Source organism: Microcaecilia unicolor, chromosome 9 (genome assembly GCF_901765095.1).
Source record: "Microcaecilia unicolor chromosome 9, aMicUni1.1, whole genome shotgun sequence".
Taxonomy (NCBI): domain Eukaryota; kingdom Metazoa; phylum Chordata; class Amphibia; order Gymnophiona; family Siphonopidae; genus Microcaecilia; species Microcaecilia unicolor.
The window spans coordinates 202,040,572-202,068,273 of NC_044039.1; the positions used below are offsets into that span (position 1 = coordinate 202,040,572).

The window sequence follows — 27,702 nt, forward strand, 5'->3', positions numbered from 1 at the left end:
TTTATCAAATTCCCAAATCCAGCCAAGGGATCACAGAGTACTTCTAACTTGTCAAAATCTTATGTGATTTTCATAAGTTAGTTATTGGTAATCTATTAAGGTTGGTATATGTAGCAGTAATTCAGCCCAGTATAGTTGCTCTTGTCTACATAGTTGTCTGCAAATATCTAATATTTTCACTTAGAAATGCCTTCCACTGATGGCTTTGACATTGTGGAATAGAAATACTTTTTTAGTCGTAGACATTATTTCAACATGCATTGTACCAATCTGTTCTTTTTTTTTTTCTCCCTCAAAGCTTCTAACCTTCGAAAAGGGGACCGATTCTAATTCCTCTCCATGTGTTCATCTCCATTATAAGCATACAGATAATCGAGGATCTCAGGTAAGTTTTTCCGATGACAACCATTTAATATAAAAAATTACAAAAACCATCAGTTTGAATAATCAAACATGGTTTCCAAGAAGACCAAACAAATATATTTATCAAAAATGAAACCTTGAAATCTCCTAGTGAGGAAATTCAGTTAGAATATTAGCATCACACAGTGATACTCAACTGATAATGGAGTAAGTTCTTATCATCAGTTTCTATTGTTACTAATGGGGGAAAAAGGAACCAGTGTAAAAAAAACTCCCGATGTTGGAGAAAAACAATTGGTTCCAAAAAAACAACCTTAAGTCTTACCAATTAAATAGAAACCATGAAGGAATGTAATGTGATAAATATACAAAACAACTTACGATCATGTTCAAAAAATGCAAAAAAACTGGCAGAAACTGCAGGCAAAAGTCACCACCACAGATCCCCCCAAAATAAGCAGATCAAACAGTCTGTAGCCAAATACTTAAGAGTCCACGATTCCTTCTGATTCTCTCTGATAAATTCTTTATATAAAATAGTCCGTTGCTCCCACGATATTCAATCACCGATCCGTGGACGACAGTGCACTGCTCAAACCAACTGCCCTTCTGCTCTTCAACAAGAGCGCCTTGTTTCGCTGGAGCATCATCTGTAAATCTGTAAATGTTCCAAGTGTACATGATTTAACCTGATCTGTTTGTAATTTATCTTGTTATCTTGCCTCTGAGAATGTTAATTCTGTTTTTCCTTTTAGGGCAACCAGGGGAGATTAAGTTCTGTTCCCCAGAAAGCAGAATTAGAAATCCGGTTAAGTCCTGTGTCTTGTGAACTGGATATTAGTATTGTGGATAGGCTTAATTCCTTGCTTCAGGCACAGAAGCTAACCACTGTGGAGATGATGGCTTCTCATCTGTACACATCTTATAACAAACATATTAGTCTGGTGAGTGTCATAAGTTATCCATGCATGTTCACCAAATATACCCTGGTTCATTTCTTAACTATATCTTCTTTGTAGGGGTGTTTATGTCCTTTTCCTGATGCACAGAAGGACTATGTTAGGTTTCTGCAGGAAAAAGCCTTTGCTCTTTTTAATTTACAAAATATATGTTATAGCAGCATCAGTACATGGGCATTCTATTACAACATGCAAACTTTTGCTTTCTTTTGGAGCTATTTCAGCTCAGCAGTGCTACAAGAATATGAAGCCAAAAGAATCCTGTATGCATGCAGTTAGACAGAAATTGTTGTGAACATGCAAAACGTCATGCACAATCTGGAGAAAGGTTTGCATGTTCACAAAGATAGATTGTGCATGATAGAGGTAGATTGTATATGAACAAAGATCAGAACTTATTCTGCTCCTTACTTAGTTTTATTATAATGTTATGGTTCGTGACTTTTCGTAAGTGAATAGATTACTGTAATGCTTTTTATTGTGGATTACCAGAATATCAGTTGAAGTGCTTAGAGTAGATACAAAATACGGCTGCACATCTGTTAATGCATAAGAAGGTCCAAGGTCATATTACACCTGTTCTTGGGGAGCTGCACTGGCTCCCTGTGGAAAATCATATTTATTTTAAGATACAATGTTTAGGTTTTTATTGCTCTTAAGTCAGAGGAGCCATCCTATTTGTGTGAACGTTTGGAGGTGTATGTACCATCCAAGAACTTTTGTTCTGATACTCAAGAGTTGGTGAAGGTATCGCAAAGAACAAAGTTGAAAGCTACAGATGTAGGTGCCTTCAGCTGTAGGGGACCCAAATTATGGAATTAAATTTCTTTGGAATTGCGACAGTAAAGTTGTTATGAAACTTTTAAGAAACAGTTGAAAACTTGAATTTTTATGATTGGTTTGCAGTTGGTATTGGGAGGGGGTTATTTTTAGAATGGTGGGTTAGTTGTAATGTATGAGTGTTTTATTAATTGTATCTCACCCTATACAATTCAAGTTGAGATACAATAAAGGCAAGCAATCAACTATTTTTAAAGTAAAGCTTTACAGGTGATGGAGTGCATGACGTCTATGGTAGATATAAAAAAAGCTAGATCATTATTGTTGAGAGTCAGTCCTTTCAAGGTTTCAGTCTGATTTGTTTTCAAAACCCTGTTGTATCTGTGTGGCACAAATCAATACCATTTTATTCCATATTTTATTTATTAAAACCATTTTATTCCATATTTTATATATTCTCTCCTTTCTAGTATGCAGGCCAATTTGAGGGGGGAATTAATATGAATGTGCAAATTTTATATCCTTAAAACAAGGCAATGAACATGGATTCCTTTAGAATGAGGGAGAAAATGCAGAATTTTCCTAGACCCATACACACACTCCAGCTCCCCAAAGTTCCTCCCTTTCAGTTAAACACAAAGGCAGTGGACACCCAATAATATTCAACTGAATGCATTTGCAACAATGAAAAGAAAGCATACACTAAGATTTTGCTCATAGTAAATTAAATACAGTAGGAGAACACCCAACCAGCTGTCATGATATGACAGAGCAGTAATTGTAATACCATAGTAAAGACAGAAGAAAATAAACTTTCAATACACCCCTTGATTGGAAGCTGGTAAAAAATAAAAAATCCAATAAACAATGAAGTGTGAGTGTTTTCTCATGCTTAATTCAGAGGCATTTAAAGAGTGCTATTTTAAGTGACTGAAAGAAAAATGTTAAGGAGCCCTTGTACAAAGGAGTGATAGCACGCCAAATTGGCCCTATCACCGGGCTACTGCAGGTGCTCGGCAGTAGTTCTGAGTTTGGTGTGCGAAGCTTCTGCGGTAGAAAATGATTTTCTATTTTCTACCTTGGGAGGCATTCTCGGCAGTAGTCGACAGCATACCCACATTGCTGCGTGCTGCCCGATTATCGCTTGAGCAGTGTGTGAGCCCTTACCGCCTACAGAATAGGAGGCAGTAAGGACTCGGGCAATAAATGGCCACGTTCTAATTTTATTATTAGTGGTCGGCCATTTAATGCTTCATTTAAAAAAAGGGTCTTTTTTCCGCCAAGGTAGAAAGTAGCCTAGCACATGCCAATTTCACGCGCCTAAACTAGTGCAGTCCACTTTTTGCCGTGGCTTAGTAAAAGGGCCCCCTAAGCGTGGTAAGTGCCCTAGGTGTAAAACTTCATGTACAATAAATTTTGTCAATTTGCCCTGCATTTACTGTACAGGGCATATACTTAGCTCATGGTAAATACATTGCCATATAGTGTTAAGTGCAACTGTGCTATCTGGCAATACTTTGAAAATACGCCTCTTAGTAACCTATGTAACTTTGTAAGTCTATGTACTTTGAAAATTAACCTCTTAATATTTCATCTAAGGCTTAGCTCAGAGGCTTCATTTCAGAATCTCTTGTCCTAACTATCCTATTGTATATTAACCTAACAGCTGTTGTCCACCCAAGCTCTATCCACAGGGGTGAGCAACCTCAGTCCTTGAGGGCCACAAACCAGTCGGATTTTCAAGATTTCACCAATGAATATGCATGAGATCTATTTGCATGTACTGCCTCCATTGTATGCAAATAGATCTCATGCATATTCATTGGGGAAATCCTGAAAACCCAACTGGGTTGCAGCCCTCAAAGACCGTGGTTGTCTTTCCCTGCTCTATCATCACATGCATGTAGTTTTGGTGGGGTAATACACATTTTCTTTTTGAAAACTGGTATAATCTATGTGTACTTAGTGCACAAGTTATGTGGCCTGTTAGAAAATTACCCTCATAGAGGGAAGTATTCAAGCAGTTTTACCCAGATAACTAGAAGCTGAATGTACTTGTGGGTATGTATGCTCATTACTCTTCCATTCCCCTTGCTAAATAAATCTAATGGATTGCTTGTTTATTTGAATGTAGAGACATTAGTTATTTATGTCTGAAACTTTTTTTTCTTAGCATAAGGCCTTTGCTGAAATTTTTCTGGAGGATTCCCGTACACCTACAAACTGTCGTGTTTCAGTGCTGGCCACTGCACCTCTGTTAAATATTGCAACTCGCTTTCCAATCCCTGACTTAAGATCGGACCAGGAGCGGGGACCCTGGTTCAAGAAGTCACTACAGAAAGAGATTCTTCATCTGAAGTTCTTGGATGTGGAATTTAAGACTGAATTCTTAGGTGGTTCATCTCCGGAACAAATTAAATTAGAGCTTACCTTTAAAGAGCTGACTGGTAAGGTTTAACATTATTATTTATTGCAAAGCAAATGTGGAGAGCAGCTCCTATAAAGTATGCACTAAAAAATGATGTCCTGATTACACGTTAGAATAAGGGTATATATGTGCATAACTGCCAAGAGTCTTCCTAAGTGCTGTTCTGTAAATATGCTGACATCTTATATAGCATATATTTTATATTAAGACATGCACATACGTGGAATCTGAGCAGAGCATGGGTGGGACTCAGTTATATTCATAATTTAGAGAATACTGTAAGTTATGTATGTATTATCAGAACTTAGGCGCACAAACTTACACCAGCTCTATGGTTGGGTTAAGTGCTTGTGCCTGACTTATAGAAGCTTATTTTTGCTGTTACGCTAATATTCTTTAAAGGAAAAGAGGCGTCTGTGTTCCTTTATAGAATAGGGTTTTGCCAGGTGCCTAGTTATAGAATTATCCTATTAGGGGATCATTTTTTATGGAGCCACCTAGTTTTAGATGCTAACATATGTAAATGTGGGTATTTTAGTCATTTGCGTGCATAAGTGGCCTCTACATAACATATTGACCAGCATGAAAGTATGTTGATAGGTATCATGGTTTGTACTTTCACTGTTGGCTTATACGGAGTCAGAGTGTGGGTGGAGTCTGCACTCACATGCGTTGATTATAAAATTCCTTAATTTACATATATGTACTTGCAAAGACAAGATGCTAACATTTCCACCAGCCCTCGAGCTGGTGTAAGAGCTAGCACCTACATATAAGCTCATTGTTTCACACCTGTGATAGTATTTTATAAATTCGAGTAGGTGCATACTTGTGTTTATAAATTAAGCGTAAATTAGGGGCATAAAAATGCATGTTACACCCAGGTGTGACTTATAAAATAATCCTCCATGTGTCGTTATTAGTGTGTCCATGTTTCTTCTTTATTATATTGATGGCTTATGCTTGTTTTTATTGCTGGCTGATGTTTTATTTAAAGTAAATCAATATAAGTTTTTCAGCAGTAGCATTTGCCACATCAAAGCTAATCTTACTTTTCCTGATCTGCAGCAGGAGAGACTTCAGTTTGCCTTATATTGGATATTTAAATTTCTCATAAAGAATGAAGCGGATAATTGAGAAATTAAAGTATACTACTTCAGGGTTTGGAAATTGCAAGGTTAGGTTGTAGAGCAGCTCTTGGAGGATGTGACCTTGTAATGGATTCTGCTTCTGGAACTGGAAAAATCCAACACATAATCCTGAAATTTGTTCGGCATTCTGGTCTTCAAGGACCTTTTCACTTGCAGTCCCTCACCTCCATTTTATATGTTAGCTAAGAAATATGTGATTGTTCACAAATATTTTAAAAACATCTATAGAACCAGAAGTAAATGTAATAGGATGTATTGTACATCCAGGCACACGTACACAGTTTGTTTGCTAAACCTCTGTAATGGAGTTTCAGTTCTTTTAAAAATTATTCCATAGATAAGCCAAACAGAATCATTAAGATGCTTATTTTCTTATCTACATGCCATCCCCGAGAACATTGTACATTTTAGTAACTCAGGGCACTGATATGGTGACCTTCATTGGATCCCATCTATGAGCTTTCTGCTGGTTACCCTTTTCCACATCTGATCAGCTAAAGAGGGGATTTTTCCTTGACAAGTAGGATGAATCGGCCACACAAGTGAGTGATACTGTCCAAAAGTGCAGGGGTGGCATAGTTCTCTCTGAGCCCAGAAACAACTAAAACATTTCTAAACATGTGATACGCTCTAGAACATTATACCATGCACCTCATTTTTTTTCTCTTCCACATGTCCTAGCTCTCTTACTGGTGTTTCTACTAATTTGTTCTTTTTTTATTTTTATTTTTTTGAGCAGCTACACTTGTGTTTGTCTTGGGGGGAAGAAGCCCTTTTTAAACTTTTGTTTTTGATTTTTCTCTCATGTAGAACAGTTGAATTTAACCTGGCTGAGCACATGCCAAGAATCTTGAGGTGTCACTTTGAAATTTTGATATCTTTACTTGTTTCAAAATATACCTGAAATGCAAATCCAGAACTGGAGAGGAAAATGACAATATATAATATTTTGTCTTCAGTTTTACATAACATAATATTAAAGTTTATATTTCGCTATATACCATTACAGTTCTAAGCGGATTACAATCATAAGAAAACTAAAAAAAAAAAAAAAAAAATCTTAAGAATTACATTACAATGAGAATCCAAAATATATAATAGTTAATATGGGATAAATTTACTGAAAAGAAAAGTTTTCACAGCTTTACAAAAAATATATAATAATTTGACATATGTTGTAGTTCCATTCGTAGATCCTTCCATATTTCAGCGGCTTGATAGGCCAAGAAAATGCAAAGTTTTGTTTAAGTTTCTTCAGTCTTGTGTGGAGATTAATACCACTTGTTTATCTCTGTCGTTGATCTACCCATGCTGCTTACTTTAAGTGAGACAACAAGAATGATTCGAGCTTACATTCTACAACATTGGAATTGCATCATCAGAGTCAGTTTGGAAACTCTGATTGTTCTTGCTATGGCAATGGGTCACTATCTTTTTTGTTTTTTTTGTAGCAATAGATTTTTATTAGGTTAAATACCGAAAACATATACAGTCAATGGTAATACAATCCATCAGGAATATTGCAAATCGCAGCAAAAATGTATCAGAAAAACACCCCCCCCCCCCATCCTGATAGTCCCTCCGAACCCACAACCTATCCCTCTCCCCACCCCTTTGCAAAAGAAACCAATTGATGGTGCTCTGGAGCACAGGTACTCTTTAGTGCCCCAGATTGCTACTATTCATCTACCCCCCCCCCCCCCCCCCCACTGAACAAAGCCTTGAAGACCCTTGCTTATGAGGGCCGCTCAAGGCGCAGGATGGGTTCCAGATGAGTACATTCATCAGCATCGATGATAAAATGCCCCATCTGTTTATCAGTTAATTTTTCTAACTCACTAACAATCTGTAATTTTAAGATCCGGTCCATAGGACATTTCTAGTGTGCAGCTATAACATACTTAGCCGCTGCCAAACACATACATTTAAATCTCTGCTGCCATTTAAGGCTTCGTCGATTACCCAGGCCAGTAAACACCACTTCGGGTCCTTAGGAAAGAGAGTCCTCAATTGAAGAGTAAGTAGCTCTGCTATTGAAGTCCAAAAATCCTGAATTAAATCACATTCCCACCATATATGTAGAAATGTCCCTCGGTCTTTACCATACTGCCAGCAAAGTTCAGGCGCTATAGGAAACATCTTATGCAACTGAACTGGAGTATAATGCCATCAGGTAAGGAATTTATAAGCATTCTCTTTCAACAATACATAAATGGAAGCTTTCTTAACCTCCAAATATACTGCTCACCATTCATCTTCTGTCAGTGTAACACCTAAATCTTTTTTCCAGTGGTCCATAAAAGTATGTTTCCGAAACTCCCCCCTCTAAGGAACTGAGACATTATGGAAACTGCCCCCTTCAATTTGTCCAAACATTTCCATAAATTTTCAAAATGCTTGGTGTCATTGGGATCTGCCCGCAACCACCCTTGACAGGAAACGTAGTATGCGACCTGAAAATAAGTGTAAAAATCAATAGCAGGAATCCGGAACTTCTCTTGCAGATCTGGAAATGGGATCAAATCCCCCACATCCAACATATCTGGAACCTAAGCAAGCCTATGTGGCCCCAGCGTTGTAAGAACCCATCCCCACTGAAAAGGCAGGTTCATAGCTCATATAGGCCAATGAGGAAGAGTGATGGTTAGTGCAGTGGACTTTGATCCTGGGGAACTGGGTTCGATTCCCACTGCAGCTCCTTGTGACTCTGGGCAAGTCACTTAACCCTCCATTGCCCCAGGTACAAATAACTACCTGTATATACTATGTAAACTACTTTGAATGTAGTTGCAAAAACCACAGAAAGGCGGTATGTCAAGTCCCATTCCCTTTTCCTTTCCACTAATTTTAGACTTAAAGAAGCTCCCTAGAGAAAGCAGATGGGATACCCATGGATTTTTTTGAAATCTGCTGATAGGTTTTTGCAGAGAGAGATGCCCAAAGGTAACTCTGCATGTGCACCCTTGCATTCTATGTCGTTCTAACCTAATCAGTGCAGAATATAACCCACTTTCCCAAGGCAAAATCAATTTTAATTGGCAAGCCCAATAATACCAAAGAACATTGGCAACACCTTTCCCCCCAAGCCTGCCACATCATTTTTTGATGAAGCCAGGAAGGCTTCCCACCCCAAATAAATGAAGAAATCTCTGCCTGAAGGACACGCAAAATAGGCTGGGTGGGTATACCCACTGGGAGTGTCTGAAAAAGAAACAAAAGGCATGGCAGAATATTCATCTTAACAGCCGTTAAGCCACCCCACCAAGACAACCAGCCTCTACACCAACGCAGTAAATCTCTTCAAATCTGTCGCAAAAAGATTGGATAATTTAAAGATAAAAGCCTGATGCCAGTCTTTAGATAACTGACTACCCAGGTATCGGAAACTATGTTCTGCCCAGTGAAAAGGAAAATCCTTCTGCAACCTTGATTCATCTTGTGGGGAGATATTAATACTCATCAGTTCCGATTTATTGTAGGTGATCTTAAATCCAGACACAGCCCCATAAGCACGAAATTCCTGCAGTAAGATAGGCAGTGTCAACCCTGGAGAGGTAATATAAAATAGGAGGTCATCTGCAAGTAGAGCAATCTTCAGTATGTCATCTTCCACCTCATTTCCCCGTAGATCCTCCAAGAGTAAACCTGTTGAACAAATGGTTCTATAGAGAGTTCAAAAAGCAATGGAGAAAGGGGACAACCCTGTCAAGTACCTTGTTCTATAGAAAAGGGGTCACTGTACCACTTGTTAATACGGATCCAAGCTGTCGATCTTGCGTATAATTGTTGTAACCATCCAATTAAATGTGGCCCAAACCCCATAACCAATATAACTTGCTAAAGAAAGAGCCAAGCGACCCTATCAAAGGCCTTTTCTGCATTAGTAGTTAAAAAAAGCCACTGGCTTTGTACAATCCTTAACCAGTCATAGTAAGTTCAGTGTCCTACGGATCTTATCTGCCACTTGTCTCTGGGCCACAAATCCAGACTGATCTGGATGTATAAGTCTAGGAAGCACCTGACCATCCTATCTGCCATGACCTTTGCCAAAAGGTTTATTTCTACATTTATAAGGGAGATTGGTCTATATGAATCACAAACCGCTGGATCCTTATCCGGTTTCAAGAGTACAGAAATCCCAGCCTCCCACATGCTCTCTGTCAAGTGCCCACCCTTCCAACTTGAATTGCCTATCTGGAGAAGGAGGGGGCTCACCTCTGCACAAAACACTTTATAAAATTTAGCACTAAAACCATCCAAACTCTGAGCTTTGCCCCACCCAACCCCTTTATCACTTTTAAGATCTGTGGATGGGAAAAGGAAGCCTCAAGGAAAGTCCAAACAGCCTCCGAGAGGCATGGGAGAGTTACCTGAGATAGATAGCCCTGAATATTAGAGACAGTTAAACTGAGAAACTGACTATATAACTTCTTATAGTATAGAATAAAAGTTCACGAATTTCCCCATCCATTTAGCATAGGGATCCAACCATCTCCTTGATCTTCAAGGTCGTGGCCCTTCTCATCTTGTCCCTCAAATTTCTTGCCAACATACTACCAGACTTGTTACCAAATTCAAAAAGCTTCTGTTTAAGGAAACGCCGCATGAACTCTACTTTCTCTACCTGTAAACTATGCAATTCAGCTCTGCATTGCTGTAAGCGATTCAACAGCTCAACCGTAGAACGTCTCTGATGTTGCCCTTCTAAATCTACTAATTGAGTTTGAAACCTAAGCTCCAGCTGTTCCCTAGCTTTTTTTCTGGCATGCACCCCACTTGACCAAGTGTCCTTTTACCACTGCTTTCAAACATCCCATAAAGTTCCATCTGAAAATATGTCATTATCGCTACTTTCCAAGTAATGTTTCATAACAGCCTTAATATCTACGCAGACCACTGGATTCCCCAATAAACATTCATTAAGCCTCCAAAAAGTTTATCGTCTCTCTCCAACAAAGGTCACCATAGATATCCAAACTAGGGCATGATCAGAAATTTGGACGCTTTCTCTAATCTGTCCCCATATTTGCCTATTGCATCACAAAACATCTATGCGAGTATATGTATATTGTGCATGAGAGTAAAAAGACTAAGTCTGCTGTTTCGGATGCTGCAGGCACCAAACATCCAAAAGATCAAACGATTTAATCCATTAGAACAATTTCTTTCGAGAAGCTGAGCTAACCTCAGCTTTCCCTTTTGAGTGATCTAATGGCATCCCAAGAGGCAGATTAAAATCACCCCCTAATAGTACCATAGCTTGAATGAATTCAGAGAGAGCTTTCCTATACGCCAGTATTCGGGACATATATATTTATCAAAGTATATCGCTGCTCTCTAAGCCATTTTCTAATCACTAAGCACGGCTCAAGAGGATCTTTGTAAATACTGTCCTGAACAAAAGGTATGCCTTTACAAACATAAAGTGCTAACCCCTCCTTTTTCTCTCCAAAGGGATCAAAATGCAGATACATTGTTTCCATAGCTGTATTATCTCCGTGATACTTTGTAAGCCGCACTGAACCTGCTATCGAGCGGGGAAGAGCGGGGTATAAATTCCACAAATAAATAAATAAATAAATATCAGTCATTGTACAGTCTGGATTGTAAAATGCTGATCCTGTGTCCGGATATGGGTCTCCTGAAACATAACCACATCCCATTTTAAACAAGACAGTTCATAGAGCACAATACTGTATTTCCCTGGATTATTCGTGCCATGTACATTCCAAGAACCGACCATAAAATCCTAGTTGCAAAAGCCCCTTTTGAACCCCCACCCAGCCTCCCTCACTTTCCCCCCTACTCTCCCCCTCCCATAGTTACCAACTGCAACTGGCTCTGACCCGCAGCAGCCAGCAGAACAAAATTGAGGCAGTGATGCACTGCTGGGCCATACTGACAGCAAAATCTAGTGGTACCCAGCTCCTACACCTCCAAATTATACCCCTCCCTTGGAAACCCCCCCCCCCCCTTTTCAAACATCATACGTATCTCTCCATATAAACTCACAAACACTCTTCAGTCAAACACACAGCGAACATCAATCGTTCACACCAATTATCACACAAATCAGCATGCAACATGTTCTCAGTATGAAGTATGTAAGAATATCAGGCAGACATTGAGACAGAATCAATGAATCCTACAGTAAATGCAGAGTCATGTTACTGATGTTCTTCCAGTAGCAGCCCAAGCAGTTGAGCTCTTCTGTTGAGGTCGCACTGTACACTGGACATGAAGAGACAGTCCCTGCTTGACAGAGCTTGCAATCTAATTATGACAGACAAACAGGACAAATAAGGGAATTACTAAGGTGGGAATGATAAAACATGGGTACTGAACAAGTGAGTTAAGGGTTAGGAGTTAAAAGCAGCATCAAAAATGTGGGCTTTTAGCCTAGATTTGAAGAAGGCCAGAGATGGAGCTTGGCGTACCGGCTCAGGAAGTCTATTCCAGGCATATGGTGCAGCAAGATAAAAGGAACGGAGTCTGGAGTTAGCAGTGGAGAAGGGTGCAGATAAGAGTGATTTACCCAGTGAACGGAGTACTCAGTGGGAGGTATCTGAGTCTCTGCCTGCCTCATACGACTGACCTCTTGGGACCACCGTTGTGCCAGGAGAGCGTCCTCTCCAGATGAGCTGAAGATTTAAATCGGAGCTGTCTACGTTGATTTCAAACCCCTGATTGCCTGGATCATGCAAGAATTGACAAGGACAAGCAGCTTTAAAATATATTTTTGTTGAGGTGGCAGCAACTCTGACAGATATAAAGAGATCTCAGGTTGTTTAAATCTACTACTACTACTACTACTTAACATTTCTAGAGCGCTACTAGGGTTACGCAGCGCTGTACAATTTAACAAAGAGAGACAGTCCCTGCTCAAAGAGCTTACAATCTAATAGACAAGTGAACAGTCAGTCCGATAGGGGCAGTCAAATTGGGGCAGTCTGGATTCACTGAACGGTAAGGGTTAGGTGATGAACGCAGCATTGAAGAGGTGGGCTTTAAGCAAAGACTTGAAGACGGGCAGGGAGGGGGCTTGGCGTAAGGGTTCAGGAAGGTTGTTCCAAGCATAGGGTGAGGCGAGGCAGAATGAGCGGAGCCTGGAGTTGGCGGTGGTGGAGAAGGGTACTGAGAGGAGGGATTTATCCTGTGAAAGGAGGTTACGGGCGGGAACGTAAGGGGAGATGAGGGTAGAAAAATAGTGAGGGGCAGCAGACTGAGTGCATTTGTAGGTAAGAAGGAGAAGCTTGAATTGAATGCGGTATCTGATCGGAAGCCAGTGAAGTATCTGCAAATCTTAGCGTGTTCCATCTCCAAAAAAACATAACTGAAATCTTTTTCTTTTCTCCAAAAGTGAACACTTAATTAAAGTAACCTTTGCCTGAGGAAAACCCACTTTTGTGGCTGATTCATTTTGCTTGTTGACAGAGAAAGGAAAATTGCCCATTTAGTTTGAGTATATCCAAGTTTATCTCACTGTTCTAATTGTGTTACTGCAATGTAAGTTGCTAATGGAAAACTACACTTGTACACAACCTTGGGTGAATCTGCTGATACTGGAAGTAATTTTTTGCACTTCAAGGCTTTTTGGGGCAGACTGGATGGACCGTGCAGGTCTTTTTCTGCCATCATCTACTATGTTACTATGTTACTATAAGATTACTTCAGGGGTTATGGTCATAAAAATATATGCTGATAGAAAGGCGGGTACTTGTACATGATCTGTGTGTAGGCATGTTCAGAGGCTGAGTTTGTGCAGATCACAGGTGGAGTCGCAATTTAAGTACTTTATAATATACGTGCAAACATTTTCACCTGCTTTTGAGCAGACATAAATGCCTGCAACCTCAATCTAGATGTGATTTCTGCCACTTTGCTTCTATTATTTTATAAATATATAGATACCTATATCTTTTTATAAAATAGATACCGCCTCAGTGGCAATCCTTGGTTGTCTGCCACCCGGGGTGGATTGCCGCTGCGCACCCCCCCCCCCTGGGTGCAGCACGACACCCCCCTAGCGCATCACCCCCCCCCCCCCCCAAGGTGCATTCTTACCTGCTGGGAGAAGCCATTTGGCTGTCGATTCCGCTGGTTCCCTGCTCCCTCTGCCCCGGAACAGGACGTAACCTGTTCCGTGGCAGAGGGAGCAGGGAACCCTGCTCTCTGCACCCCTCCAGCAGCGTGCACCCAGGGCGGACCACCCCCACCGCCCCGCCCTTGGTACGCCACTGTACCTCCTTAGTCTTCAGACTTAGGTGACCTGTTATGAAATTATTCTCAAAAGCAGTTAATATAGCTTAATAACTACCCCCCCCCCCCCCCCCCGTTTACTAAGCTACGCTGAAGTGCTGACACAGCTTATGCAAAGTGAATGGGCTGTGTCGGCATTAGCGCAGGCAGCCGCTAGCGTGGCTCATTAAACAAGGGGGTACATAATAGCAGACTTAATTAAGAGCTCTTCCCTCTTGCTCACTTTAGGGAACATGCAAGAAGACAAGGGAGAAACTTCTATCAATTTTTTTAAGGTGTCCAGTGGCATGGATGGTGATATGTCATCATCTGACAATTTTGATTGGCCAAGGTGAGTGAAACTGATTATTCATGGCTGCTTTCTTGTACTGGAACTGGAAATAGTAATACCAAAAAAATTGGTGAACGTATGAATTTCCTGGCGTTTGTTCCTTTGTTAGGGTCATAAGACTACAGTAAATTGCGGTGCAGACATGGGGCAGCTCTGCAGTGGAAAAAAAGACATTTGGGAGCATGAAATCCTTGGTCTAGGGCCATGATGGCGAACCTATGACACGCGTGTCAGTACTGACACGCTTAGCCATTTTCGGTGACACGCAGCTGCATACAGAGAAGCAGCGGCGTTCCCCGGGGCGGATCGCCGATGCGTCCCCCCCCCCCAGGTGCAGCGCGACCTCCCCCCCCCCCCCCCGGCGAAATCCCCCCCCCCCCCCGGTGCATGTTTACCCGCTGGGGGGGTGCCGTGTGCGCTCCTATTGGCTCCCTCCGAGTCCTCCGCTTGTTCCCTCCCTGCTGCTCCCTCTGCCCCGGCTCCTGCACAGCCGTTAGGGGATCTTTGACCTCACTTCCGGCTGGCGGAGCAGAGAGCAGCGGAATGCCGTGGGGGACGCATCTCTGGGGGCCCTGTGATCGCCATTACCACATAACCACAGCAACCATCATCCAATCTACTGTTCTGGGGTGTCGTGGATTTCTAATTGACCATCATTGCTGAGATAGGTGAGGGGGAGGCTGGGAGAGGCGAGGGCATGTGCTATGGGTGCCGTTTCCCGCCATTAGAAATAGCGGCAGCCATCTTAATTTACATAAGGTGGTCAGTTAGGCTAGTTAACCCCTAATTGCCTGCAGGGCTAACAGGCTATCTATAATTCTATCTTCTGTCACTGCCCCCCTGATGGAGAACCCAAAAAATAAAAAACCAAGGTTAAGTAAAGGAAGTGGTAGTAGCAGTAGCCGACCCTTTCAAGAGACATGGACCGAGATGTATGGCATTATAGAAAAAAATGGCAGATCATTTTGCGTTCTATGTACTGAAACGGTAGTAAGCAGAACATGGAATATAAATAGACATTTTGAAACTAATCATTCCCAGCTCTTGAAAAAAAGTGAGGATGAAAGGAAGGAATACATTTCCAGGCAGCTACACTTTTATAAGAGCCAATCTAAGTCCATCCTTAAATTTGTAAAAAGTTCTACAAATTTAACATCTGCAAGTTTGAGCATTGCTCACTCCATAGCTCAGCATGGAAAAGCACTCAGTGAGGGAGAATTTATTAAAGAAACTCTCCTAAGATGTGCACCAGTTCTATTTCACGATATGCAGAATAAAGATGCAATTATTAAGAGAATATCTGAGTTACCAGGAAATTTGGAGTGCCTGGATCCGATTACCAGACACTTTTAGCACCCTGAAAAATATAGCAATGGCTTTACTCACAATTTTTCCCTCTACGTAGTTTTGTGAAACTTTATTCTCAGCGTTAAATAATATCAAAACCAACAAAAGAAACAGATTGAAAGATGAAGTTAGTAGTGCTTGCTTGGGCTTGAAGTGTACAAAATACCAACCTTCAATTGAAGATTTAGCCAATGAAATTCAGCAACAAAAAAGTCACTAATAGGCAGATTAGTTAAAGAATTCCCCCTCCCCCTCACTTATCTTAGTTCACGGCACCCCACACAAGTTAAATAATATCAAGACCAACAAAAGAAACCGACTGACAGATGAACAAAGAAGTCACTAAGCAGGTAAGTTAAATAAATAGGTTTTGGTTTATTAAATACAGTTATATATTACAATTATACATTTTTGTTATTTAAACTATAAATATCGCAAAATTATGGTTTTTTTCTCGAAGTGACACACCACCCGAGTTATGCTCGGTTTTTTGGCGAATTTTGACACACCAAGCTCAAAAGGTTGCCCATCACTGGTCTAGGGTGTGGTTTCTATGTGCTGTGGCAACCTAGGGCCAGATGCACTAAACCTAATGAGCCAGCAACATGGTTTTTAAACTAGTTCTAGCCGGTTTAGTGAGCAAGTAGTAAAACGAGACATGCACAAAAGGGTTGTCTGAGCCATTTTCCTGTCACAGTAGCAGCTAACGAAAACGGAATGCAATTTGGCTCTCTGTAGGCTTGAGTCCCATATGCAGGAAGTTTGGGAACTCTCACAGTTTCAAATCACACAGGAAACTGGGAGACCAGCCCAAACTTCACGCACTATGCAGCTCAAGCCTGCAGAAAGCTAAATCATGAAGCAGATGTGGGAGGTGCACTGTAAGGCAGCCCTGCAAGTAGCAAGATAAGGACAATAGGCAGCGGACCTGTCATGCACATTACCTGCCTGGGGTATGAGAGTAAGAGCACGAGAGAGACTGAGTGCAAGGCTGGGGGGATAGGACAGAGAGAGAGAGAGATACTGGGTGGCCAAACAGGTAGAAAAGGCAATGGTAAAAGCCAGAAGGATGACCAGTAGGAAAAAAGTGGTGATAGTGCCCTTTAAGTCTCTGGTGAGGCCCCATTTAGAATACTGTGTAGAATTCTGGAGACAGCACCTACAAAAAGATATTTTTTCACGGAGAGAGTGATGGATGCTTGGAGTGCCCTCCCGTGGGAGGTGGTGGAGATGAAAACGGTAATGGAATTCAAAAATGCGTAGGATAAACATAAAGGAATCCTGTTCAGAAGGAATGGATCCTCAGAAGCTTAGCGGAGACTGGGAGGCGGGGCTAGTGGTTGGGAGGCGGGGCTAGTGCTGGGCAGACTTCTACAGTCTGTGCCCTGAAAATGGCAGATACAAATCAAGGTCAGGCATACATATAAAGTAGCACATATGAGTTTATCTTGTTGGGCAGACTGGATGGAGTGCACAGGTCTTTCTCTGCCGTCATCTACTATGTTACAAATAGAGTCGGTTCAGAGAGTGGCTACAAAATTGGTCAGTAGCATAATACATATAGGGACAGGTTTATGAACCTCAACATGTATACACTGGAAGAAAGGCGGTAGAGAGGAAATATGATAGAGATGTTTAAATACCTCAGTGGCATTAATGGTGAGAGGACATAGGATGAAGGTAAAAGGAAATAGGCTTAGGAGTAATCTAAGAAAATATTCTTTCACGGAAATGGTGGTGGATGTATGGAATAGCCTTCCAGTGAAGGTCATGGAGACAAGGACTGTGTCTGAATTTAAGAAAGCATTGGACAGGCACTTGAGATCTCTTAGGGAAAGGAGACGTTAGGGGTTACTGAGGATGGTCAGACTGGATGGGCCATTTGGCCCTTATCTGCTGTCATGTTTATATGAAGAAGCCACTCCAACTTATGAACAATCTATTTCTGTATCTTTATCAGAATAAAACACATAGAACTGTAGAGTCCCCAATTTGTTTTTCAAATCTATTCTAAATTGAATTCTGTGCTGTTTTTAATCTGTTTACAAAAAAAGTGTGGTTTGTTTTAAAACATTTTTGGCATCATAATTATTGTGCAAAGTTTTTTTTTTTTTTTAAGACTAAGGGGGAAATTCATCAAGGTCCAGTAAAAGATCATCCTTTATCACACCTTGATACCCTGCGGGATTCAGCAACCCTCGGGATCCCAGAACTACATGTTGATGAATCCCAGGAGGAGAATAACGCTTCTTGCAAGCTGCCTTGCAAGCATGGTTATTCCTGCAACCTGGACTGATGCTCTCAGGCTGCCGGTGTAGGGTCCACCCATGTATCTGTCCCCCCCGACTTAATAATTTGGAAAAGTGAATGTTTAGAATTTACATGTGCAAGTGTGCTCATAGGTGTGTAAATGCCAGAATCCCACCTAAGCACTATTCTGTAAATGCCTGTATAACTTACATAGTGCATAATTGCAGGAGGAGTGCACACTGGGAGGAGCATAACTGGGACTCACATGTGCACATGTAGCTTTTAGAATGCTGTAAGTTAGGTATCTGTGACACTTTATGACTGGCATAATTGTTCACCTAAATGTTAGGCACGTATATATCCAGTTAGGCTAATATTCTGTAAAGTAAAGTAGGCATCTACTTTTCCTCTGTAGAATAGAATCCTACCATGTTATACAACTGCCTGCTATACTCATGTGCTATCATTTATTCTCAACTTTCCTATTATTTTTCATCTGTTTTGCTTTTTTTTCCCCCCATTTTTCCCCTCAGTTGAAAATTTCCAGAAAATTTGTATTTTCAGCTGGTGTTTGTTTCATTTTTATATACATTTTTGTGCATTCATGAAGTTTCATACACTTTTTGTTAACTACCCAGGGTTGTGCTGAGAATAAACCCCATTGCTGTTCACTCTATCTTGGAGAGAATGACCACTGAGGAGGAAGAGGAAGGTGATGGCCACTTCCAGGAGGATGAGGAAGGTGGATCTCACTCTCTGAAGGATGTCTGTGACCTACGGCGACCTGAACCCTCTCCTTTTTCCTCACGCAGAGTTATGTTTGAAAATGAAGAGGTAAATGCTGACTTGAAAGTCTTCATTTTGAAATGCTAGCTTGTGCATTTATAGTAACATATGCAAATACAAAACTCCAAATTCAAAGAAAATGTTTGTTTTCTTTCAGTAATACATAGTTTTAGTAGCTATATTGGTCAAGAGAAAACTGCAGGTTGCCATGTCAAGATAAATTTTTCAAGAATAATGAAGTTTTAGTTACTGTCTGTAGATCTACTTCATTATAGAACTATTCTTGTCAATTGCTGTGCAACAAAAGCAGTTAAGTTACATAGAGGGGCATTTTCGATAGAACGTCTAAATCATAATTTGGACCTTTTACAAAAACGTTCAAATTCTGAACAGGAAAGAAGGTCATTTTCGAAAAGATAGACATCTATCTTTTGTGTTCGAAAATGCTATGGACGTCTTGTGATTTGGATGTCCTTTTTTTTGGTCCATTTTCGAACAAACGATGTCCAAATACAAGACATCCAAAACAAAGGAGGAGTGGCTTAATGGTTAGTGCAGTGGGTTCTGATCCTGGCAACATGGGTTCAATTCCCACTGCTGCTCCTTGTGACGTTGGGCAAGTCAAATGCAGAAAGGACATTTTTGGATATGACAACTAAGCCTGAATTTGGACGTTTTTTGTAAAATGTCCAAAATCAGCAAAGGAAAGGTCATTTTCTACAAAAAAGGTCTCTCTTTTCCTTTTGAAAATGCTGTTTGGAAAAATGTTTTGTGATTTGGTGGAGTAAGGGGAGGTGATCCCTGATTCCCTCCAGTGGTCTTCTGGTCATTTGGGGCACCTCTTGTGTGGAGTAGAGGAGTAGCCTAGTGGTTAGTGCTGCAGACTTTGATTCTGGGGATGTGGGTTCAATTCCCACTGCAGCTATTTGTTATAAAAATAGGTCTAGCTCAAAATGTCTTAGTCTTGGATGTTTTTGTTTTGTTCCATTATGGCTGAAAGACATCTAATTCTTAGGAACGCCCAAGTCCCTCCTTGAACACGCCCCCTTGAGATTTAGATGTCCTTCTGACGGACTTCAGAGAAAGACGTATAAAAATAGGTTGCGAAAATACTGATTTGGATGTCTTTGTGAGATAAACGTCCAAATGCAGACATGTCACTTTTTGGACATTTTTCTCTTTTGAAAATGAGCCTGATAGTAACATAGTAGATGACGGCAGAGAAAGACCTGTACGCGCCATCCAGTCTGCCCAACAAGATAAACTCATATGTGCTGCTTTATATGTATACCTAATCTTGATTTGTATCTGCCGTTTTCAGGGCACAGATTGTAGAAGTCTGCCCAACACTAGCCCTGCCTCCCAACCACTAGCCCGCCTCCTAACCAACAGTGCTGCCACTCAATTTCTGCTAAACTTCTGAGGATCCATGCCTTCTGAACAGGATTCCTTTATGTTTATCTCAAGCATTTTTGAATTCCATTACCGTTTTCATCTTGGATGTTTTTCTGTTGGCTCTTCTGCTTCCAGGTCTTTTTCACTTTCCTAACTTGTGAATCAGCAAGTTGTAGTATAGGTTTAGTGCCTTGTGATAACATTCACACCTTTTGTATATTTTTAAAATTTCATTTTCTAAAAAATACAATTTAAAATACATTAAAGTAGGAAGTTTTTTCACTGATCTATACAACATTCTAACCACTTTGAATGTGACAGAACAGTTGTAGAAGTATTCAAAAACTTATTATTATACAATCAAGACTTTTTTTTGCTTGTCCTCGCATCCTGTATCATAGTAAACCAAATTAGCTCTGTTTCTAAAAATTGCCTTAGTAAATCACACAATAAGTTAAATAAAACCCACCTGTTTCTAGTCGGAGTAGTCGAACCGATTCAAATACTCTTGGATAAAGATTCGAGCTGTTCCTGTTGGATGAAGTGAATGTGGTGAAGTGCATGTATAGCAAAGATCTAAACGTACTCAATATGGAGCTGCTGAAAAAGTTCCGAGATAGTTATTCAGAGGTGCAGATTAGGGGAAAGATATAAGAACAAATGTGTTTGACTATTTATTGGGGCGCTGTCAGGTGTATTATTGTAAAGTGGAAACAGTTTGGCACCATCAAGATACTGTCTTGATCAGGTTAAAGAAGCTGCTGAGGAAAGTTGCTAAGGTCACTTTAAAAGAGAATTATAGAGGTCTGTGGTTGAAGCTTGAGAAAACGTTGACTATTCAACAATTTCAAGATTACTCCATAAACAAGGCATATTTGGGAGGGTGGAAAGGAGGAAGCCATTTTTGAAGAAAAGCCTTAAGGGTCGGTGCATGCAGGTGGGACAAGATTTTGTAGTCTGATGAGACCAATGTGTAACTTTTTGGTCTCAGTGTAACAAAAAATGAACACAGCACATCACCTTGCTAACAGTATCCTTACCATAAAGCACGGTGATAGCAGCATTATGTTATGGCGTTCTTAACAGCAGTAGGGATAGGTGGGCGTTTTGTGAAAATTGAGAGAAAGATAGATGGTGCAAAGTACGGGTAGATCCTGAGGGAAAATCTGTTCTGGTCTGCCATAGTTCTGGGACTTGGGAGAGTATTCACTTTTCAACTGAACAATGACCCTAAGTACAAAGCAAAAGCAATCAGTGTCTCAGCAAGAAGAAAATGAATGTTATTTAGGTGGTTATTTAAGAAGCTCTGTTCTTGTTTTGGATCTCTGAAAACTGACTTTTCCATAGCATCCTTCCTACTATTCCAGAACTTATGGGAATAGTTGTATCAATTGACCAGCAGGTGGAGATAGAGAACACAGAAGTGAGCAGTGAGGTACCACAACCCATCAGTTTTCTTGGTCTCCAGCAGGTGGATAGATGTATCTTGCAGCCCTGAGGTCTCCTGGTACAGTTGCTCAACTGGCTTCCAGTTGAACTTAGGCCCTTGCCTTCACAGGGATTCATTCCTGGATGTTCCGGAGGCACGCAGCCCCCCCCCCCAGTTTGTTTGAAAGGCAAGGCTCAGCACCTGAATTCTGAAACAGTGTGTAAAAAATAATAATAAAAAAGAGCCTTTCATTTGGTAATGTGATTTGCAACCTCTCTTCCTTTCTGCATAGAGGTGAGGGGAGTAGTACTTGTTGAAGGTAAATCTGCCTTCCTCATTTTATTTAGAGCGGTGCATTGGGGGCTGAAATTTGGTTCAGGCGTTCGGAGGGGGGGGGGGGGGGTCCCTGCCTTGCTGATGTTGCACCAGTGTCGGGGACATGGTGATTTTTGTGCTGAATGGTGGCTCCTGCTGTGGAGCCAACTGTGAATCTTTCAGCTTCTGCTTATCTTGTAAGTTGGGGAAGCTTCATGATGACTTTGTGAAGCTGCTGGTTTTGCTGTGGCGTTCAGTTTCCCCAGATACAGCTACCACCACTTCTCTTCAACGCGATGTGGGAACGGCAGCCATTTGCAGGCATGAGGGGACAGGGTGGGAACAGCTTCAATGCTTTCTGTTCAGTTGAATACCTCTTTGGCTTCTCATGATCAACCAGGCATGGCTGTGGATCTAGGAGCCATGTTTTCTTCCGAGTTCTTGATGGACTTACAACAGGCTTCTCAGTTAAAGCAGACAGGCAGGGACTTCTCAGTCCCAATCTCTTGCTCTGCCCTCCACTCCTTCTGCTCCCAAGAGGTCACTTTTGGACCTTCAAGGTCTGGCTGAGAGGGAATCTTTGCTTCCTGTGCTTTTGGAGGCAGCTTCAATGATTTCTGGGGAGCCTTCTCTTAGGGAACCTCTGGAAGAGGGGGAGCTTCTTCCTGAGGAGGGAGAGATGATCCCCAAGTCTTTGAGACTGTTTCACAGGAGGAACTGCATACTGTACTCTGATCGCTGAAGCCTTGGCAGTCTTTTCTATAGAAGATCTTTCTGCTTCAGCTTCGTGGACTCGGGGGTCTTCTATTGTGAAGGCCCTTCCAAAATCTTTCCCATGCACCCTGATACACAAGATTTGATTTTGGTGGAGTAGCTATCTCCAGATATGGGGCTTAAGGTGGAAAGGGCTTTGGCACAGTTGTATCCCCTTGTTGCCCAAGGAGAAAGAAAAATATAAGTTAGCCACAGTAGATTCACTGTGAAATAGTGACGAAGTTGGAATTTCAGATAAGTCTGCTCTTGTTTGTTCTTATCCTCCAGTGCTTTTTGTACTGTTTGCCATTTTGCTTGGAGTTTGAGGACTTTTTATACTTAAGATTATTGAGAGTAAGTTTTCTCCCCATGGAAACTAGATGGTCTGGGTTGTATATGAATACCTATTGAAAAAAAATTCTCTTCATCGTATTGGTTTAATTATAATCTTATTCTATTGGACATTGGAAATTTAAATTACACTGCACTAGGTGAATAATCAAGGGTTTCAAATATAGAGAGTATTTCGTGATGTATAGAGCTTTTAAGTGAGACGCTTTTGCGGTTTGATTCACTGAAATTTATGCTCGGCTGTAGGTACAGCCTATACTGAACTCTCTTTTGTGACCTTTTAATTAGGAGGTTTTATAGTGAATGTTTTCTTTAGGCATCCGATATACTTTTCCTCTTTTTGGGATTGACACTTTTTGCATTGTGTTAGAAAAGGGGACTGCAACTTACTCGCCCAACATTTGTCTTAGTAGACTTCCTTCAAAAGCAAAATGCTCTTAAAAGGTCTGGGAATCCTAAGGAATATTTTGAAGGTGTCCAAGCCTTATAGGTCCTGAGACATACTGAAACCTTGGCATGATTCTTTTTTTTTTATTGTCTTCTTTTTCTTTATTATTTCAAGTGATATCAGCACAGGAAAACAAACAAACAAAAAAAAACCACATCTCAATCATAGCAATCACACCCCGTGAACTAGAACAGAATACAGTCATCCAAATCCTGTTTTATATGACCCTCCTCCCCTCCCCTCTCAACAACAATATAAGATTACAAGTCAGCCTGGATTTCAATGTAGAAATTATAACCAAATCGTATTTAAATACAGTCATCAGCTGGGCAAAGTGCATATTTGCTGTGCTCTCCAATTTGTGTAGACATCCCAGACTTTATGATAAAATATAATGTGTCCATTTTTCTGGGCTGTCAATTTTCACTTCAAGCAAATAAAATCAAGTTTACGTAATACTGACTCCATTATTGGTGTGTTTGTTTCCAGTACTGGGCGATCAATAGCTTTCCTGGCCTAAAGAGATGAGGGTTAAACTTGTGAGTGTCTTTCTTCTCAGTATTCACCTTAAAGTGTAAACAATCTTCGGAACATGAATATACCACTTGTGTAATTTGGTGCAATCTATCAAGCAAGTTTCGCCAAAGAATAATTGCACCTTGTGGCAAGTCCACCAAATATGATAAAAATCTTCTTGCCCTCCACATTGATGTCAACAGAGAGTGGATCTAGTCTTATAATTCTGGTGAAGTTGAAGTGGGTATAATACCATCTGTATAAGATTTTATAACCATTTTCAATCATACTACTGGAGATAGAGACTTTCAACAAGTATTGGAATACTTTTTTTCATCAAGCAAATTCATAATCATATCTTAGATCTGTCTCCCATTTAGTTGTTTATTGCAGTATTGACATTCGCTGGCACAACATTGCTTGGTAAATTCTTGAGACCCCACCTCTGCCAGAGTGTAGCACCCACTTCAAAATGGTTTCTTCCAGACTTAAATCTCAATTGGCTTTGCGCAAGAGAAAATCTCTTATTTGCCTGTAATTGAAAAAGTCCTTCTGTTGCAAGCCATATGCCTCTTGTAGGTTTTCAAAGGGTAACACTTGTCCATCCTCCCAGATCTGCCCAAAATACTACTACTACTACTACTACTACTTGACATTTCAAAATACATAGTGAGTTAGATGATCAGTGTTGATATGTGGCGTCCATCTTACCCGATGTGAAGCCAAGTGTCTGTGTTATAGCAGTCAGTAGAAAAATATTGGTGGTCTGGAAATAAACCAAGGCCTCTGAGTCATCCAGATATGTAATGGGGCCTGCATATTCATATTCACTTGCCATATATAATGCTGAAGGTCTTGAGTAAGAAGCCATGGGAGTTCCCAGAGTGGGGTATCGCCCACTAAGGCTTGTTCTATTTGTATCCATGGCTTTGTAGAATTTAGTAGCCACTCAGACACAATCTTTAACTGAGCTGCTATATAATAGTATACAAAATAAGAAACCCCCATGCCCCCAAACCTGTGTGATTGATACAACATGTCTTGCTGCACCGTAAGTGTTTTTTTCCTCCAAATGTAAACTGCTAAAAAAAACTTTTAGGTAGTATAATAGGCCAGACCATAAATAAATAAAGTAACAGGCTTTGACATGATTTTTGTAAAGTTGAAGTAGATTGCACAAGCTAGGCCATTACATCTATTACCACTGTTTCCAATTTGCAGTCACACTAGCTATCTTTTCGGAATGGTAGTAGAGCAGGCAGTCAAAGAACTAGAGTCTCCAAGGTTACAAGGATGCCCTGGGTCTTCACTCTTTTCAGGGATGGAAAGGTGGCTGCCTTTCTGCCTATGGCCATTGTGCCAGTCATGATGACAGTTGTGCATGCTGTGCTACACTACAGATCATTCTGGATTGAGAAGCAGTGAAACTGCTTCCAGAATTGTACAGGGAGCTGGAATATACTCTTATTACTTCAAAATTGAAACCTTGATCAGTAATAATAACTGTGTGGTCAGGACAAATTTTAACAGCCGTGCTGCTCAAGAGGCTTTTCTACCTGTTTCTTTTGAGCCACCACATTTCTTTTGGTTGACTGTTGTATTCCTTTTGGGTTTGGACAATTGCTCCAAAAGTGTTCTCCAGTAGAGTTTTATTGGTTATACCTTTTATTTGTCAAGAAGGATTCAGAGTGCATCCATTTTTGGTAAATCTGGTTGTTTTGAGCCAGTGCTCTTTAAGACACCAATCTCTTGGCTTGGTGATCAGTCTCTCCTAGGGAAGACTACTTTCCTGTTGAAGCCTATACTTCTTAGGTAAGAGAATCAACATCAAGTCAATGTATGATTTCCTTTGAGTTCATGGAGTACTTTAATTTAATTCTACATCCAGTTGCTTCTGTGCCACATGGAGCCATGGTCATGGGGTTAGATGCAGGTGCTGTAATCAGTTGCAGTGTCCGTAAATTTAAAGTCCTTACAAAATTCTCCATTTTCTCACAGGCCATTACACTCCTGGATCTATGAGTGTAGTCTGTTGTTAGAGTTCCTAGTGTGGTGCAGTATAAGATGGAACCTGTGGTTCAGCATTATATTCCAAGATGTCAGCCTTGGAGCTCCCATTTGGATAATATTATCACATACCAGCATGTTGATTGGGATGCTCCAGATCGCACAAGAAGCTTGGTCTTGGTCTATAGTTTCTTGATCCTTTAACTCTCTTGAGTTTTCTAAAGTTTGACTATTGCTACAGGCCTTCTGCCTTTCTCTTCATGTAAGAGCATGGAGGGCATTTTATTCCCAAGAGCTTATAGCCACATTGAGCCTGCAAATAGCTGGGAAAATGTGGGATACAAATGTAACAAATAAATAAAAATAGAGGTTTAAGTCAGCAGATAAGGAGGTATAAGGAGTATGTTCTTGAACTGGCAGCTATGATTGCCAGAATTCAAAATATTCAAGTAGAATTTCTTGTTCCAGCATACACCTTTTGATCTGGGTCAGTGGTACCTGTCTCCTGCAGCCGTTGCACTCATAACAATTGGTTAAGACTGTTGATTCTAGATCCCAGGGTGACAAGGGCCAACAACAAGGTTCCACACTTTTTCGCTTTATCAGCAATAGACTGGTTCTGGAGGTTGGGAATTGTTTCTCCAGCCCTGGCTGTGTGGAAACTGCAGTATGTATTTGTCACCTCCGATGTTAAGTTGGTTTACTAGAGATTCAAATCTCTCATAGTTTTCTGTGGCACCAAACTAACCATGAAGGTTCTGGTTAGTTGACTTAATCTGTCTAAGATATTTCAAATCCCTGAATTTCCCAGTAGAAAAGATTCTGCTGCAATGAATGTGTCTCTATTTTGCTATTACGGTTTGTCTCTTGGGTGGTTTTCTTCTTCCCTCTTTAGCGTACTTTAGCATTTGGTGAATCTTGACAAGTGGTATGTAGAAGATATATAATTTTTTCTCTGTTGAATCTTTCATTCACATCTTTCTTTTCTTTAGGATGGAATCCAAGTAGAAATAGCTTGGAATTCCTTTATGTGTGAGTGACCACTTTGTCATGCTTTTGAGTCCACCTGAGAAGTTCCCTTGAGCAATTTATCCAAATGGGATGCACCTTCTCTGAGGTGGGATGTTATACACCCTCCTATGCATTTCTCCTGCCCTGAGTGGAATTTGGTTCTGCTGCTTAAGGTGCTGGGACTTGCATGCTTTTCATCCCCTTTAATGAGTGTTTGGAGGAATCTTACCCTTATGTAATTATTCTTCTTATAAGAGAATTTTGAGCTACAGTTTTTCAATGGCGCAGATCACTTTTCTCTGTTCATAGGAGCAGGAATGTTGATTAAACAATTCTGCCCTTTCATCTCAAGATGGAGTCCTCATTTCAGATAGATCAAAACGTTACTTTTGCTATATGTTCATTGGGTACTTTAGAAGTAAGTGACCAACCATTTTCTAAGGCTAGGCAGATTGATTTTTCTCTTTGCAGGTTTTATTAAGGTGAACCAACTTCATTGCTCGGTAGCAAAAGTAATGTTTTCTTGGTGTGTATTTATATTTCATTTCAAAAGTAAGCAACCACCTAAGTTTTGAAAACTTTCTACCAGAAATGTTTGATTTTATTTAGTAAAATTTGATATACTGCCACATAACCTTGTGAGCAGATTTGCAAGGGATACTTCTGATTCATAGCTGCAAATCTGTAATTTAGACATTTCTTCTTACTTTTGCAAAGTATTATCAGCTTAGGTAGGAGCACAACTATATGTTGCATTTTTGGACTGAACTTATTTAAACCGAGATTTTGGAGTTTCACCCATCTTGAGAACTACTTTGATACA

General features: G+C 40.6%; 1 protein-coding gene across 3 annotated transcripts in view; it reads left to right on the forward strand.

Annotated features, from left to right (window-relative positions):
• ATG2B (autophagy related 2B) overlaps window positions 1-27,702 on the forward strand; it is a 194,844-nt gene that overhangs the window by 68,328 nt on the left and 98,814 nt on the right. For all 3 annotated transcript variants that reach the window (XM_030214373.1, XM_030214374.1, XM_030214375.1), the window contains exons 13-17: window positions 299-385; window positions 1,119-1,307; window positions 4,276-4,549; window positions 14,169-14,271; window positions 18,507-18,702. In XM_030214373.1, coding sequence (XP_030070233.1) covers window positions 299-385; window positions 1,119-1,307; window positions 4,276-4,549; window positions 14,169-14,271; window positions 18,507-18,702 — 849 coding nt within the window. The remainder of the gene's footprint in view (window positions 1-298; window positions 386-1,118; window positions 1,308-4,275; window positions 4,550-14,168; window positions 14,272-18,506; window positions 18,703-27,702) is intronic.